Source organism: Muscardinus avellanarius (genome assembly GCF_963383645.1).
Source record: "Muscardinus avellanarius genome assembly, chromosome: 12".
NCBI classification, from domain to species: domain Eukaryota; kingdom Metazoa; phylum Chordata; class Mammalia; order Rodentia; family Gliridae; genus Muscardinus; species Muscardinus avellanarius.
Genome location: NC_137798.1, coordinates 17,877,034 through 17,895,757, shown reverse-complemented (window position 1 = coordinate 17,895,757; position 18,724 = coordinate 17,877,034). Strand labels below are relative to the sequence as shown.

General features: G+C 39.3%; 1 protein-coding gene across 1 annotated transcript; it reads right to left on the bottom strand.

Annotated features, from left to right (window-relative positions):
* Nucleotides 1-12,653: 12,653 nt before the first annotated feature.
* On the bottom strand, nucleotides 12,654-13,208 carry GREM1 (gremlin 1, DAN family BMP antagonist; the record flags this gene model as incomplete). Its single annotated transcript, XM_080707589.1, has 1 exon — nucleotides 12,654-13,208. The coding sequence occupies one exon, from the start codon at nucleotides 13,206-13,208 to the stop codon at nucleotides 12,654-12,656; it is 555 nt and encodes a 184-aa protein (XP_080563715.1).
* Between the last annotated feature and the right edge of the window lie 5,516 nt (nucleotides 13,209-18,724).

Below are 18,724 nucleotides of genomic sequence, written 5' to 3'. Positions count from 1 at the left end.
ATACCAAGATATTTTTCATGATCCTAGCCCAATGATCTTAAAAATCATGATTCTCTCCCATAATCTTATAAAGTATGCCATATATCATGAACAGATGAAAGATTGTCATTCACAAACACAAAAAAAATATTGAGTAAGAATGAGGGGGATTTTAATTTGATTCCATGGCAGGTCTCAATAGAAGAATATTTGAGAGTCTTTGGTTCCGGGAGAAAGTTGGAATTAAGACTTTTTTTCATCTTGCATTTAATGAGTTAATAGCTCTATGTTTCTGTTTTAAGAGTAGTACTTGGTTCCTGGTGAATCATGGGTGAGTACTAAAATTGAGAATTTGGTAAGAATCTGGAATTCAAAGGTTTAAAATATGTCTGCAGGGGAGGTAAAGAGTTAAAATAGTGAATAAAATATAAAGAGAGAAACAAAAAGGAAAGAAATAACTCTTCTATCTGAGTCTACAGACATTTTAATGGCAAATTTTAGGTATCAGAGCAAGAAACTTAAATATTTTGTCTTTAAGTCCTACCTACTTCTATTCTTTTCCCTTTTTTCAAATGTGTCCTCCCTCTGGTTCTCAGGGCCATATCTCCAAAACTTTACTGAATACTCTCCTGCTCTCAAAAAAGCCAGAGAAGTGGGGTCATACAGATTTTAACTACTAATTACTAAAAGAAAAACTTAACACTCTTCCTAATTAGCGTGTTGATAAAATACAATAGCCTACAACTCTGAAAAAACTCAGGAATGTCCCTAAACAGGCTTTGTTCATTATATGTCTATGTTTTTACATCAGACACAATGGGGGGGAAAAAAAAAAAACTTCTGTCTTCCCACTACACAGCCTAGGTTTTATTTGGATAGACATGGAATTCCTCTTGAATTTCTAAGAAGTGAACATTTTCTACCTCTGCCTTCTCCCATCCCTGCAGAAAGTATGATTAATAAAGCCAGATTTTGTCAGCAAAGGAAAAAGTAAAGAACAGAAATAAATGTCTAATAATTGAAAGCATCATGGAACCCATTATGGTTTATGGCTTTGTCTAGGGGTCGGATGAGCACACTATAAAGAATGTGGCACTAAATTTATTATCATGGTTATCATCTTTCAGACAAGACAGAAAGTGGAGGGGACCCGCTTCTTCCATCACCTGCCATCACTATCGATCCCATGGCACCTTCCACAAGAGAAGTCGAGTTATCCTGGCCCAGTTCCATCTGATGACTTATATTTCCTTTGTAGTATGCCTGGGAGACATTACGGGTTCTTCCTCTTTGAAACTGTCACCACTGTAAGGATAGCTGAAATGGGCTTCTGCAAAGGGATGCAGGGAAGAAATCTCACATCCCAGCATGTGGATCAAGTGAAAGGAGGGGCATAGTGGCCTGAAGTAGGAAGCTGAGCTATGTCATCAAAGTATTTCTAGTTTGCCACTAAGTAGGTTCCTGACCCACCACACCAAGACTGCTGCTCATATATGCATATGGACTGTGAATGGGCCACTCCAATACCATATGAATTCTAGTTCTTCTAAATTCTATGTACTGTATGTCCTCCTCAAAAAAATTTTTTTAAAAGAAAAGAAAATTTTTCTTCTCTCTGACTTGTCTTTGTTATCTCTAGACTTAATTCTAATACATTTTCTTACAAAATATAAATGAAAAGAAACCTCTTACGCAACATTGTGCAGGTCACTTTATGCCTGTGACTTCAACTGATTCTCCTTTAATAAAAGAGAATTTAAACATCATTTAAACATCTGTCCTGCATTTCTCCCAAATTCAAGCAGTACTAAATGAAGTGATGTCTATAAAATCAAGTCATTATCAAGTAACAATAGGCATAAAATTTTTTTGTACTTTAAGTCATTATACTTTAATTCATATCCATATAAGGACAAAGAATAAGAAAAGAATTATAGAAATCCAGTGATTTAAATTCATTTTTAAGGGATAAAGGACAGGTATGGGAATAGAAATTGAGAGCTAAAGGAAGAAGCTACAAACTGAGTTAAAAACCCTAAGAGAATCAAGACCAAGGGCCCGGCACAGCAGAGGGAATGTAGTGCTGAGTGGGTGAACTCAAGGATGTTGAGGCAAAATTTGCATATGAAACAGGGAAACCATGTCCCTTCTCCCAGCCAGTGAAGTCAATTAATAATAGCCACAAATATTTGATATTTTTCCCATCAAAAGGTGGTGCTAGCTTCCTCCTTGCATCTGGGCAGGTCTGTGGCTGCTTTCCAACTGGATATGGCAGAAGGGGTACTGTGGCATTCTTCACGTGTAACATTAAGAACCAGTCAACTTTCAGTTCCTTTTCCCTGGGAACACTCATGATTTGAATCCAACCATGATGCTCTCAGAGGCCCAGGGCACCTGAGGGGACCACTGGAAGCTGCAGCCAGCATCAACCACGTCATGTTAGTGAGCCTTCTGGGCCTCCAACCTAGGGCAGCCCTCAGATGACTACAGCTCCAAGTGCGAGCTGACTGACTGCTGGGACACGAGAAACCTCTTCCTTGGGTAAGAAGCACTCAGCCACGAGAACATGAGAGATCAATAATAATAATAATAATAATAATTATTATTATTATTATTATTATTATTATTATTATGACAAATTAAGCCAACAAATTTTGAAATGTTTTGTCATATAATAATAAACTATTTGGACTCCAAGTTGTGCCAGACGACTGTAACTTCACCTGACCTAACCTAACTGACTAAGATTTCTTCTTTCCAGAAGTTAAACCCAGGAGCTCTGACTTCAGGAACAGCCATACTAACTGAAGGCACAGGTGAGACATGGAGCTGAAGAGAGGGGTAGGGGAGATGGTGATGATGGAAAGAATTATTTAAAGTACAATGAAATGTTCAGTTATTTCATTTTACTTCAGTAAGACAAAATATGAGATCTACCCTCTTAACAAAACTGGAAGTGTACAATGCATTATTGTTGCCTTTAGGTACAATTTTGTACCACAGATTTCTGAAGCTTATTTGCCTTGCTTAACTGAAACATTATGCCTATTGATACAAAACTGCTCATTCCTCTCTCCCCACAGCCCCCAGGAACCACATTTCACTCTTTGATTCTATGAATGTGACGACTATATGAGAATGTGACTATATGTGACTTATATGAGATTTTGGAAATCTCATATAAGTGAAGTTGTACAGTATTTGTCTTTCTGTGGTGGGCTTATTTCACTTACTGTAATATTCCAGAGGTTGATTCATGTTCAATACTGCAGAATTTCTTTCTTTTTAAAGGTTGAATATTAGCTGGGCATGGTAGTGCACGCCTGTAATCCCAGTACTTGGGGGACTAATATAGGAGAAGAGTAGGTTTGAGGTCACATTCTGCAACTTAGCAAGACTTTCAGCAACTTAACAAGATCTTGTCTCAAAATAATAAATAAAATAGGGCTGTGGATGTAGCTCAGAGGTAGAATGCACCTGGGTTCAGTCCCTAGTACCAAAAAAAAAAAGATGAATACTGTTTTAATGTATGTATATACCACTTTTTAAAGTTTTCTTTACCTATTTCTTTGTCAGTAGAGATTAAGGTTTCTACCTTCCTTGGCTATTGGGAATAGCACTGCAACGAACACAGGAGTGCTTAATATGTGTTTGAGATCTCAGTTTCAATTTATTTGGATAAATAAAGCAGGATTCCTGAATCATATGCTTAATTATTTTGAGGAACTTCTTTACTATTTTCTACAGTGGTTGCACCCTCTTGCATTCCCACCAGCAACATTCAAAGGTCCCAATTTCTTTGCACTGTTGCAAATATTTGTTGTACTCTTTTCTTCCACAATTGCCACCATTCTGACATGTGAGAGGTGATAGCTCATTGTGGTTTTGATTTGTATTTCCCTGATAAGTACTGACATTGTGCATTTTTTCATCTATGTCTTCTTTGGAGAAATATCTATTTAAAGCCATAGGCTACTTTTTTTTTTTTTTTTTTTTTTTTTGGTGGTGGTGGTACTGGGGTTCCTGGAAGCCCTTCTACCTCCGGGCTACACTCCCAGACCTATGTTTACATTTTTATTTGGAAACAGGGTGTCCTAAGCCAGCGCGCGCAGCTGGCTTCGAACCTGCGCGATCCTCCTGTCTCTGCCTCCCAAGTGTGGGGATTACAAGCGTGCGCCACCACGCCCGGCATAGGCTACTTTTTCATTGAATTAGTTGTAGGAGTGCCTTCTCCTTTTGAGGCTTTAACTCCTTGTTAGCTAATTAGTTTGCTAATATTTTCTTCCCTTCTCTAGGTTGCCTTTTCACTCTGTTGGTTGTTTTCTACATGGAATATTTTTGGTTTGCTGAAATGAACTTGTTTATTTGGGGGTTTTTCCTCTACTTTTGATGTCATAGCATGAAATCACTGCCAAAACTAGTGTCATAAAATTTTTCTTTAATGTTTTCTTTTAGAAGTTTTGTTTAAATCTTCAATTCATTTTAGTTGATGCTTGTGAATGATGTAAGATAATGACCCAGTTTTATCTATTTATCTGTAGGTGGATATCCAGTTCTCCCAACACCAATTGTTGGAGAGACCTTCCTTTCCCTATTGTGTAGCCCTAGGACACTTGTCAAAGATCAGCCAACTCTATATGCAAGGATTTGTTGCTGGGTTCTCTATTCTGTTCCACTGTGTATGACGGTCTTTATGCCAATATCACATTGTTTTATTATAGACTTGCAATATATTTTGAAATCAGGAACTGTGATGCCTCACATTTCTGTCTTCTTTCTCAACTTTTATTCGGCCATTCATGGTCTTTTGTGAGTCCATATGCATTTTATAATTTTTTTTCTATTAACATAACAATATCGGTGACATTTTTCAACACAGTGGGATAGTATTAAATCTGTAGATTGCTCTGGGTAGTATAAACCTCTTAAGAATATTAAGTCTAAGTTCATGAACACATGCGATGCTTTCTCATGTGTTAGTATCTTTTGAGATTTCTTGCATCAGTGTGTTATAGTTTTCAGTAAGTCGCTCGCCTCCTTAGTTAACTTAATCCCTAGGTATTTTACCATTTCTGCTGCTGTTGTAAATGGCATCATTTTCTAATTCCTTTTTAGCGATAGTTTACTGTTAATCTATAAAAATATTATTTGTTTCTGTATGTTGGTTTTGTACCCGGCAATGTTATTGAATTTATTAGCTCAACAGTGTTTTGTTGGAGTTTCTAGGGTTTTCTATACATAAGATCATGTCATTTGTCAACATAAACAATTTTATTTCTTCTTTTCCAATTCAGATGTCTTTTGTTTCTTTTTCCTTGCCTAATTGCTTGGCTAGGACTTCTGGTACTATAAGTAATAGAAATGATGACAGAAAACATCCTCACTTTTTCCTGATATTTCAGTTTCTACAATGGAGTATGCTGTTAGCTACGAGTTTTTCACACAGTCTTTATTGTATTTAGATATGTTCCTCCTATTCTCATTGATATTTTTTTCTTTTATTATGAAAGGATATTGAATGTTGTCAAATTATTTTTCTGCATCCATTGGATGGTCATGTGATTTTTTCTTTTATTCTATAAATATGTCATATCATGGTAATTGATTCATATGTGTTAGACCATCGTTTCATCCCAAAGATGAGCCCTATTTGGGTTACTTCATGTGTGTGTGTGTGTGTGTGTGTGTGTGTGTGTGTGTGTGTGTGTTGGAGTGGTGGGTATACCAGGATGAAACCAGGGACATTCTACCTCCAAGCTACCACCCCAAGTCCTTTTTATTTTTTGTTTTGAAAAATAATCCCAATAGGCATCTGAGAATCTCTCTAAATTGCTGAGGCTTGTCTTGAATCTGCGATCCTCCTGCCTCAGCCTCACAATACTGAGATTACAGGTGTACACCACCATCCCTGGCACATGTGACTCTTTTTATGTGCTATTTAATTCAGTTTGTTGGACTTCCATTGAGGATTTTCACATCTATATTCATCAAGAATATTGACCTGTAGTTTTCTTGTGAGTCTTTGTCTGGCTTTGATATCAAGATAATAAAATGAGTTTAGAAGTGTTCTTTCCTCTACTATTTTTTGGGAGCGTTAGAAAAGTATTGGCATTGCCGGGCGTGGTGGCGCACGCTTGAAATCCCCGCGCTTGGGAGGCAGAGACAGGAGGATCGCGCAGGTTCAAAGCCAGCCGTGCTGGTTTAAGAGACCCTGTTTCCAAATAGAAAAGTATAAAAAATAGGTCTGGGAGTGTAGCCCAGAGGTAGAAGGGCTTCCAGGAACCCCAGTACCACCAAAAAAAAAAAAAAAAAAGAAAAGAAAAGAAAAGTATTGGCATTAATTCTTATTTAAATTTGGTAAATTGATTTTTAAAATCTTATGGCTGTGGACTTTCCTTCATTGGAAGGTTTTTGATTACCAAAATCAGTCTCCATACTAGTCCTAGGACCATCCAGACTTTCTATTTCTTCGTGATTTAGTCTTGGTAGATTGTATGCTTCCAATAGTTTATTTATTACTGCCAGGCTATCCATTTGTTGGTATATAATTGTTCATGATACTGCCTATTTCACCTCTGATTTTTTTGTTTGAATCTTCTTTTTTGAGTCTCGCTAAGGGCTTGTTAATTTAAGAATTTGTCTATTTTATCTTTATAAAAACTTACTCAGTTTGGTTAATTTTTTCTCATTGCTTTTGATATTGTTTCATTTATTTCTACTCTTATCTATGTTACTTCCTTCCATTGCTTAACTTTTGACTTAATTTGTTCTTATTTTCTAGATCCTTAAGGAATAAACTGGGGGGTTAGCTATTTCTTCTTTTTTAATCTAGGCATTTGTTGCAATAAATTTCCTTCTTACTACTGTTTTTTTTCTCCATAAGTCTTAATATATTGTGTTTTTATTTGCCTTGAGGTTATTTTCTAATTTTTTTCTTTCTTCTTGGAGTCTATGGTCTTTTGCGTATCTTATTTACTATCCACATATTTCTCCAATTTTCAGTTTTCTTCTACTATTGATTTATATTTTCACTCTATTGTGATCAGTAAAAATAATTGATCTGATTTTAATCTTCCTAAATGTATTGAGTGCTAAATTTTTTCAAATGATTTTTCTATACCTATTAAGATCCTCATGTGGCTTCTGCCCTTTATTAACATGGTATATGTAATGGTTTGGACTTAGAATGTCCCTCTCACCTTCATGGAAACAAGATAGCAATGTTGGAAGGAGTGTTTGGTTGTAAACTCAGCAGTGGATTTATCTGGGTGAGAACCTAGGCAAGTAGGGTATGGCTGGAGGAAGGGAGCTGCCCAGTGAGTGGGGGAGGATAGGCCTTGGGAATTGTATATGGGTGAGTCCTCTTCCCCCTGCCTGCTCTCTCTTGCTTCTGGCCTCCATGATATGAGAATGAAACCTTGTGCTCTCTCTCTGCTTCCCACAACCATGCCCAGCTCAGCTCCACCTGCCCCAGCCTCACATGGACAGAACCCAAAATCCCCAAGGAAGCCATGAGCAAATAAATCTTCCTTCCTCAAAGTTGTATGGTCAGTCTTTGGACTATAGTAGTGAGAATGCTGACCAAGACAGTGTGGAACATCAATACATAGTTAAACCAATTTTGTATTGGGGGCCCATTATTTGGTCATGGTATATAATTCGTGTGTGTGTGTGTGTGTGTGTGTGTGTGTGTGTGTTACATGGGATTGAATACAGAACCTTGCACATACTAGGCAAATGCTCTACCACTGAACAACACCTCCAGATGTGTGTGTGTGTGTGTGTGTGTGTGTGTGTAATTATGTGTATGTACATATATATTTTTTGAGATAGCATTTTGTTATGTTGCTCAGGCTTGACTCAAACTACATGTGAGTAATTTTCCCACAACTTCAGCCTACCAAGTAGCTGGAACTAGAGGCACACACCACCATGCCCAGTTCCTATATCTTTTTTATATGTTACTGAATTCAGTTGCCTATACTTTGTTGAGCACTTTTGCATCTATTTGCATAAAGGATATTAGTCTGCAGTTTTATTTTGTGATGCATTTGTATGGATTTATAATTAGGAGAATATTGCTCTTAGAGGATGAGATGAAAATATCTCTTTTGTACTTTCTGATAAAAATTAGTGAATAATTTTTGCAAATTCTTTAAATATTTGGTAGAACCAGGGAAAGCATCCTCTCTTGGAATTTAATTTGTGGGAAATTTTTGGATTGCCAATTCAATCTCCTTATTTGTGATAGTTCTATTCACGTTTTTGTGTCTTCTTAAGTTTTGGGTTTTTTTTTTTTTTTTTTTTTTTTTTGCGGTATTGGGAATGGAACCCAGGAGCATTCTATCTCTGAGCTACACCTTCAGCCCTATTTTTAGTATTTTTATCTTTTGAAAGAGGGTCTTACTGAGCTGGGATTACAAGCATGCCCCACCACACCGGGCAAGTTGGTTTTTGTAGTTTATTTAAAGGTGTCACGACACCTGCATAAACAAGATAGACCTCCACCCAAAATTGGGCCCAGAAGTTCAAAGTAATTGTGCTACATATGCCCCAAAAGAGTCTGAAAATTTTTATTACTCACATAATAAGGCTTTCTGCTGAGAGCAGAGAATGGCTCCCAATCTGCTCTAGAAATGGCTTGAGAAAACAGAGAAACAAAGCTATGTGAATTCACTGCTTCCTTTCAGTAATGGCAATTGTTCCCACTTCTTCCAGCTATCTTGAGAATTAGGTGAGAAACAATCTCTAAAAAAGGCTTTAACCTTTAATACAGTGTGTTATGTAAACCCTTCATCTATAGTTGTTGGGAATTTTGTTGTTACTGTTCAAGCACCAATACTGTATATATTGCATGTCTAAATGGGAAGAGATCTCAGAAATATGTTAGCTTATTTGTATACCCAGGGCAATAATTCACTTTACCTTACATCCCAGTAAAATGATTACCTAGCATATTTTTAAACACTTCCAAAGAAGAGAGTTCACCATTTTGAAAATAAAACTATAATAATTTATAGTGACAATGCTTTGACTGTCTGAAGCCTGCATCACAACCCTCTCTAGTTTTTCTGTCTAGCTATGCTCTGGGGAGGAAGCTGGCACTTTCAATTACAGACTTGCTTTTTCTGGCCTCTAACCGCAGAGCCTGAGGTGCACTGAATTCAAGTAGGATTTGAAAGATTGAGGTGAAAGGAATAAATTTCCCTTACGATCAAAAGAGATCTCAGTAGCTTATTTCTACCTCCCTTCCCAAGATGGATTCCTGCCCAGCTCTGCCCTAGGAACACCACCAGTTAAAACGCAAACACACACAAAGAGAAGAGGTTGAATTTATTGGTTGCTCGTTGGCAAAGGTTATATAGAATATTACTGGGATAGAAATTAAATTCTAGTTACAGATTCATAAAACTTTAAGCCAAATTATCTTTTATGAGACTATCAAATCCCCTCTTACCTCATACACAGCAAGGTAGCTCAATCATAGTCTATATAATCCTTTTTAAGTGATTAAAGCAGACATAATATATAATGCAGATGATATTAAATATCTTGAGGAATGACAAATCAATACAATACTTTCATTCTTAAGTACCAACTGGTTATTTAGAAAGGTTTTGTTCATAAGCTTTTCACTTTAGATTTCTTCCTTAAAAGGACTCTGTGAAATATCCATCAGTATCTACTGTTTGCTTGTATACACACATTATAAGTCTCCCATAATAACATTTAAAGTCTTTCTTAATATTGCTTAAGAAATGTTAACCTTTAAGGAACATTCAATTTAAAAAAAGTTCAGGTCTTGACCCTGTAAAGCATCTTCATATATGTCAAGATTGTATTTCCCTCTGACCTGACAAGTCACCAACTTACAGTATGCCAGCTTCACCCCACTCAGAGGAAGTCATATGAAGGAGAAAAAGGACACATGCTCAAAATCACAGTGACTAAAGGATTTGAATTAATACTTACATTAAATAACCATAACTTTTTAACTATTCACATTCCACACGGTGGAAATTATCCTTCCCTCCAGATTTTTCACTTACAACTTTTAACTTTGACGAACTACAGTAACAAAAAATAAAAATGAAAATAGACACACGGGATGTGTATTTTCTTCTTCTAATACCAAGCACAAAATGTATATCATAAAATCCATGCCTGGTGTTTGGCATTATTTTAATAGGTAAGATCAAGATCATAACTATCTTGCCACTTTAAAAAAAACCCTACTATCATAATAAAAAATATATATCATGACATATTGGTGACTCCGATAAAATAAGAAACAGATATGGCATTTTCAATAAATGTTGGAAGACACACCATACTTGTGCTAGTCTTCATATAGGCACAGTAAGAAAAGCAGACATTTCTCTCTTTGGCAAGTGTTGTGCTTCTAGGGTAATTATGCTTCTGATTATTCCAGTGAAATTAATTTTAAGGAAATTCTCTTTACTTGAGCCAAGTTTGACTTACATGCAAGACTGTGGTACACGCTCCTAAAAGAAGAATGCTCCTGCCAACTTAAGTCAGCTCTTCTTAACAAAATCGCATGCTTGTGGCAGAATTAAAACAACAAGAGAAATTCAGTGTCTGCTCGTCCTGAATGTCATTTTTTCCTTTCTGGTGTGGTTTTTATATTTTCAGCTTCTTTCCTTTCTTTTTCCCCCACCCTCAAAATCCTGCTTTCCCATTTGAGCGCTTAATTAAATCCATTCTGAGCTTTATTGTTGGAGGATGTGGATGATACATAGATTCAGGGCAGGGGTATACAGTATATACAAAACACACAGACTATGTGTTTGCACAAATTCGCCTAGTATAGAATCATCAGTAGTGAGCTTAAAAGATTTAAAATTAGAACCAACATCTGGGGCATCTGAGATAACTTGTGTCTAAGATGAGAGGATGCTAGGCCAAAAGCAAATCAAAACAAAAACAGCTTCTTTAACTGCAATGGTTCTGATGCTGAAAGTGGACAGGAGACTGAATCTCAGAAGTCTGTGATGTTTGTTTCCAAATGACAAGTGACTGGGATTGTGAATCTAAGAAGATAAAGCTAAAAGGCGTACTTGTGGCATCTACATATAGAGCTGCAGACTTGAAGAGAACAGCTTAGTCAAATCCAAAGTGCAGTAAGGTTCTCATACCCTGCACTTTGGCCATTAGGTAAATCTAAGTAGGCATTGCCAGCAGCCCAAGTTTAATCAGAGGACAGCATCTCCTGTAGGTACACAATGGTAACAATGTCACATGGATCCCACTGATAGTAGGTGGACCAACTCACCCCAGTACTCTGCTTTCTCAGTGGGTTTCCCTGTCGATTCTCAGAGAGCAGAGAGAGGAGGGAAGTCCTAGCCCTTTCACCTCCTCCAGGTATTCAGAGCTATTACTTAGCCAAAGACAACCCCCTTTATTTCTTTTTTCCCCTTTTCTCTGGCTCAATCTCCTAACAAGAGCTAAAACAAAAGGACCCAAAATAAACGTCTAGCTAAAATAGTGGCCCTACATTCTCAGTTTAGACAGCTCTTTCTTACTGGGTACAATCAGCAGATGCAAAATCTTTGTAATACAAGGTCAGAGCCCTCCGAAGCATTATGCAGGAATCATGAATTGGAGAATTATAACCAAGAGAAAGAAATTAGGATCTCAGCCAAGGAGGAGTTTTCTTATCCCTGTGTGGGAGGTTCTAAAGTATCTCAATTGTTCCCCTGACACACAAAGCAGGAGGGGATGTTTGGGTTGAGCTCAGTGACTTGGTCCAGAAAACAGGATTGATCAGTATTTCAGTTCAGTATTGGGTGACAGCTAGTTTCGGGAGACCTGTGACAGCCAAAGTCAACGATCTTTGGGCTGTCACATTTCTCCTCTGTTCGCTTGGGTTCTTTTAAAGGCCAGGAAAACCCTTCTCAGAGGCCTGGATCCCACTGTTTTGGGGTGAGTGAGTCTCCGCACACCTCCCTGATTAACTGACTGGTCCAGGCCCTCGAGGAACCCTTTGTCACTCCCCCTGTCCTGCTGGCTCCCCAGAGTCTGGAGGGCGTCTTCAAGAAATGGAAAACATTTCCATCCACGGTCACGGAGATTCATTGAGGAACCTTGGCAGACGTGGGGTGAGAGTGAAACAGTCACTGAGAACCCAAGGAAGGAAGAGCCTAAGAAAGGCCAGGCTGTGGGAAGGAAGGAGCTCAGGTGAAGACAGCCTTCCAGTCCAACACAGGGCAGGCGGGTCTCGAACAGCCTGTTCCATTAACATTCATTTTGCAGGGAAATCCTGGTTCCCAGTAGGGCAAGTGAAAGAGAAGAGCAGAACCTGACCGCAAACCTGCGAGTCTGGTGGTGTGGCCATTTCCACCATCCCTGTTTAAATTAGATAATGAGAAGTGTGTGTGTGTGTGTGTGTGTGTGTGTGTGTGTGTGTGTGTGTGTGCGCGCGCGCGTGCCTGCCTGCCTGTCTCTCCACGGTTTCCTCTGAGGACCAGAAACACCCACTGGCACGCATGCGCACTAATGGACACAAACTACGCACGAGGGGGCTCCTGCCCCGGCCGCTGCTGGTTCTTCGGGCGGCCTCTACCTTTAAGCCAAATAAGAGTGGGGCTGTTCGGGTCTGGCTCTGGGCCCGCCTGGGCTGCGTCTCTGGGACGGGCTGGGTGTGCCGGTCTGTCTTAATCCAAATCGATGGATATGCAGCGACACTGCTTCACGCGCGTGATCCTCTTCTTCTTGGTGGGCGGCTGCAGTTCGGGGCAGTTGAGCGTGACCATCATGGTGGTGAATTTCTTGGGCTTGCAGAAGGAGCAGGACTGAAAGGAGCCCTCCTCCTTCCGGATGTGCCTGGGGATGTAGAAGGAGTTGCACTGGCCGTAGCAGAAGCGGTTGATGATGGTGCGGCTGTTGCAGCCGTCCTCGTGGATGGTCTGCTTGAGCGGCTGCGTTTTGCACCAGTCTCGCTTCAGGTACTTGCGCTCGGTCACGTGCAGGGCCTCCTGGCTGGACTCCAGCACCTCCTCCCCGGGCATCGCTGTGCCCCGCCCCTGGCCCCGCCCCCGGCTCCTGGAGCCCGGCGGCTGGGGCGACTGAGTCTGCTCGGAGTCATTGTGTTGGGCCTTGTCTGGCGGGGGGATGGCACCCTGGGACCCCTTCTTTTTCCCTTCAGCAGCCGGCAGCAGGGTCCCCAACAGGAGAAGTAAAGCTCCCACAGTGTAGGCGGTGCGGCTCATACTATAGGGAAGGAGAGAGGGGAAGACAAGGAAAACGGAAAAGTGAATTCAGTTAAAAAAAAAATTAGTAACTGTACCCAGTATTTTGGGAGGCACTTGTCAAGCACCTTATGTAAAATATTTCACTGACTTCTCACAATAGCTCTATAAGAGACAGTTGTACCCACTGCTCTCCCAAGGTCCATAGGGGCTGAGCCACGAGTCCAGCTCAGCCAGGACTCCCTGTCCCTTCACTGCCTGGACTTCCTTCCACAAGTTCTTCCTGGCTTCCAACACCAATCAGATTTGACTCTGCGTTATGGCCACGAAACTGTATTCATTCTTGCATATGACAGTGGGTCACAGAGCTCATCAGGGGAGAGCCCAGGACACTTGCGTTGTTAGCAGGCATTGGAAAGAGACAGCTCTGGAGAAGACCAGAAAGCACATCGCCGGACAGAGAAAGAGTAACAAGGGAAGAGCGCATTGAATGAAAGGCAGGAGGAGTGTCGATTGGATCCTGGAACGACCTGCTACTTGACCTTGGTGTAGTCACTTTACTTCTTGACAAACGTCTCCATGTAAGCAAAAATACAAAAGCCTCCCTGGAGGACTTGTTCAGATCAAATGTGACATCAAACTGGAAGTCATGTGGCAACTAACCAAATACACAGCTGTGTTGCAGACAGAACAAATGACTCAATCTGGAAGACGGTATAACTCATTCTTAGACCCCTCACTTATTCTCATCTTGAAACAAAGCACAGATATTCCTCTATCAATCTTTGTACTATGCTAGATATTTTCTACTTAATTGTGAAATGTCATTCAACCATGTGTCTCTTTGTGTGTACAAAATTTAAAAGGTAGAAAAGTGGCTTGTATTCCCAGCATTCATCAGGCTGAATTAGGAAGATCTCTCAATCTCAGCCCAGGAGTTCAAGACAAATCTGGACAGCATAGTGAGACTATCAAAAGAAAGAAAGAAAGAAAGAAAGAAAGAAAGAAAGAAAGAAAGAAAGAAAGAAAGAAAGAGTGAAAGGAAGAAAAAGAAAGAAAAGGGATAGAAATAGGCATAAAATAGTACATGTAAATACTTGCATTAATGAAGGCATAGGCATGTTGAATAAATTAATGACAAAGAATTATTGTGGGTGGGTCTGGAGCTAGATATGGGTCAGAAATGGCAGGGCATATGGTCGATTATAAAAAAGAGAAATAAAGCAGAGGGAAAGCTGAGAACAACTAGGAAAGCACAGATGGAAATAGAAAAAAAATGAATGCAATAAACAAAGTAAACCAGAGAAAGGAGGACTTTCTCACAACCAGGTTATTTAGGGCAGATAGAAATAAGAGGAGGGGTAGGATCAGGAGAAGTATATTTTTTTTCAAGGAGAGTACAAATGAGAAGTGTCAGTGTTCTTTTGGTGTAGTGGTGCATGCCTTAATCCCAATACTTGAGAGGCTGAGACAGGGAGATTTCAGTTTTGAAGCCAGTGTCAGCAACTTGGCAATGTAGCAAGATCCTGTTTCAAAATAAATAAAATCAGGCTAGGGTTGTGGTTCCAAGGTAGAATGCCCCTTGGTTCAATTGCTAGTACCAAATTAATTCATCAGTTAATTAGTTAATTAAAAAACTCCTGGGCAATCTTCTGCTTGACAACACTGCTTATATGCAAATTCTGGTTCAGTATTTCAATCTTTCGAACCAGTTTTGAATAGTGAGGCTTGCAGACTTGGGGTCACAGGGCCCAAAGAGAATTATTAAAATGTGGAAGCATTTGCTTTTAAGAAATGCAGTTTCAAATTGACAGCCTCCCTCCCAGATCAGGTCAGCACCTGAATGACTCTTGGACCTCCTTTGTCCTACTGTGGTTTTCTGAGTCTGAGAACATAGCTTTGAAGTACCCATTTCTTTGCTTTCTTCCAAATACCAATATTGCACATGAAAACCACTGACTACAATTTGATAGTAAACTTATAATCCCCCCAAGAAACCTAAAAAGTTGGTATATTATCTTTCAAAGACAATAGCATTCTAGCATCTACATTCTCTGACCACTCATCCCTAAGGCTTAGGATACGTCAAACTAAGAATGAAATATTACATTCAGAATATCCTCAAATATCATCTTATTTCCAATATTATACTCATACATTTGGGCAAGTTCAAGTTTGGAGTCGGTAATGTGACATTTAGCTTCTGCTCCAAACTGTAGGTTCCCTGGCTTTTGTCAGTTTATATTACAACATCCCCATTCTTTAAACAGAGCCTTTTTGCCCCAACAGCAACAAAAAAATTAATTTCTTTGTTTTGTCTTTTTTTTTTTTTTAAAAATCACTTATGAGAAAAGTTCAGTTATAAAACAGTACTGATTTTCTCCAGAGACCAGGATAACTTGAACCATGATCATTCAGTCCCTGGGCAAATATATTGTGAATTTGAGAAGCTTTCACAAGCTTCTGCTGTTTATTCAATTCAGGGCCAAGATCTAAAATAAAACTCATCCACTGACCCTTTTCAAAAGAGGAGCACATAAGATGTGTCCACAGTCTTCCTGCCCACCTACTAAAAATGACCTCCAGGCCAATTAAGCCCTCTGACCAAGACTCTCAGTACCCAGCATCACAGAGGCCAGTCTGAGGCTGATAGGTTCATACAGAAGACCATCTCCTTCCATAAACATCTACTCAGAAACTGGCATTTCCTCTGGACCAAGTAAGGATACTTTTTCTATTCACTTTTCTTCCCTGGCATTTTTCACCTCTGTTATTGAACAAGATATCCAGTCTGAGAGTTGATTCAGTATTTTACCCTTCAATGCAATGCCTGGTATGGAATAGGTGCTCATTAAAATTTGTTAAATGAATGGTTTTTATAGGCAACATAGATTTATAGAGTTCTTTGCATTTTAAAATTCTTTCACTCCTGCCATATGCTGGAGAGCCAACGACAATCCTTTTGGGTTCTGACCCTCAGTATAGCAAACTTCTTCTAGCCAACAAACTTCCTACCATGGTCTTTCTTTTTCTAGGAAAACCCCAAATGTGCCCCATGTTTTACCTGGTCCCACCATGTAAGATGCTACAAGTTTTGTTTTCTAATTTTCAATTAGAATTTAAATTCTAAAGAAAATTGACCTTTCTCTTTAAAGGTCTTCAGTGCTTATTGTGAGGCTTTTGAAGTTCTTAAGCTGTACAGTTACTCAGAGGAAAGTAAAAACCAACTTCAAGAATGTCAATCCACAGAGACCTGAGCTTCTTAGAGAACCACAGTGCTCTGAAGCCCACTTATGTTCTACATGATTGAGAGCCAGGGATGAGAACTACAGTCAGCACTGGAAGCAGGACCCCCACGGTCACTGGCCAATCTCCCAAGCCCTCCCCAGCCCCATGCTAGTCTTCATTACTCAGTAGAGGAAACAGGAATGTTTTGATCTTGAAATCCCAATTGTATTGCCACCAAATAATTTGCACTTTGTAAATATTATGAGTGTTCAGGAAATCAAGAAGATAACTGTTCCTTGAGGACAATTCTTTTCCATGGCCACACCTCGCCGGGTGCCCAGAATTAAAAAAAAAAAAATCAAATGCCGATCCAGATTTTGGTTCCTGTGAATGATCATCCATGCCCAACAATTAGCTGCAAACACTTTATGGTAATTTCCATTCATGAAATGAACTTGTCACATGGTTAATTTTAAGTTAAAGCTGTTTCATCAGCCCAGAGTGCCTCATGACACCAGACAAACATCTCCCTTGATTCTCCTTTGCAGACAGAATTCTTTCCAAACCCCAACATTAACACCCCTTAATGTATTTCTGCTTCTCAAAGTAATGTGATTCAGTTTTCATAGTAAGCTCTCTCTGCAACTGTCCTCTACCAGCAAGCTCATGCCTGCCCACCTCTTTTTGTCTTTTGTCCCCATCCTCCTCTCTTGCTCGGAGGACATAGGCTCTCCTCCAGTTGCCTTTAGAGATCAAAAGTAAGGGACAAGCAGGAGAAGACGCACTCGCCCATACCCCTGTGCAGGTCCTGGAAATTTAGTCCACTCCTCACAAGGGCTTTAAAAACACAGCCTTCTTCAATTCTGAAAACTCAGAAATAAAAAAAGGGAAAATGTGACCTTTTCCCAATATTGTTGTCTCCAGGAAAATTTGGGCCAGCTCCTACCAGCCCTCTTCTCACCCTCATTTTAGCCAGGCAACCTGCTCAGTTAAATGGAGTTTTGATTAATCATTATAGTGAAAGCCAAAGATGTGAGCCTAGACTTCTGGTCAATTCCTCCGGTGGGATCAAGTTTTAGAAAGACATTTAAGAGGCCTGACATCAAATTATTCTCCCAGAATAAAACATAATAGAATTGACTGCAAATGTTCCACATGGAGGCCAGGTTTTATAATAATCTATTTTTTTCTTTCAGTACTAAATCTTTGGGAAATATAGAGATTAGTTTTAATTTGATCTTTATTTGATATTTATTTATTTATTTATTTATTTTGCAGTACTGGCGGTGGAACCCAGAGGCCTTCTACCTCCAACCTATACCCCCAGCCCTATTTTTTCTTTATTTTGAATCAGTGTCTCAGTTTCAGAGGGCCTCATGAAGTAGCTGAGGTTAGCTGCGAACCTGCAATCCTGTCTCAGCCTCCCAAGTACTAGGATTAAAGCATGTGCCACTACTCCTGCCTTGATTTTTAATTTAAATAAAAGATAACTTTTAGAAATTAGGTAGAAGCCAGGCATGGTGGTGCATATTTGTGGTCCCAGCATTTGGGAGGCAGAGATAGGAGGATCATGGTTCGCAGCCAGCCTCAGCTACTTGGGTGAGGCTCTTTACAACTTAGTGAGACCCTGTTTCAAAGTAAAGAATAAAAAGTAGGGCTGGGGGTGTAGCTCAGAGGTGGAATAGGTGCCCCTGGGTTCCATCCCCAGTACCACATATATACAAAATATATATATATATATATATATATATATATATATATATATATGTGTGTGTGTGTGTGTGTGTGTGTGTGTGTATATATATATATATATATATATATATATATATATATATATATATATATATATATAAAATAGGTAGAGACTTTTCTTAAGAATAAGAATAGCCAGGAATGGTGGTGCATGCCTATAATCCCAGTACTTGGAAGGCTGATACAGGAGGATTAAATATTCAATGCCAGCCTCAGCAACTTAGTAAATCTCTATTTCAAAATAAAATAAAAATAAAAATAGGAGCCAGGCATAATGGTGCACACTTGTAATCCCAGCATTCCAGAGGCTGAGCCAGGAGGATTGTGGTTTCTGGACAGCCTCGGCTACTTAGTGAGGCCTCTGCAACTCAGTGAGACCTTGTTTCAAAATAAAGAACAAAAAATAGGGCTGGGGGTGTAGTTTGGAGGTAGAAAGCCCCTGGGTTCCATCTCTAGTACTGCAAAATAAATAAATAAATAAATAAATAAATAAATAAATAAATAAATAAAAATAGGGCCGGGGATGTAGCCCAGAAGTAGATACCTCTAAGTTCAAC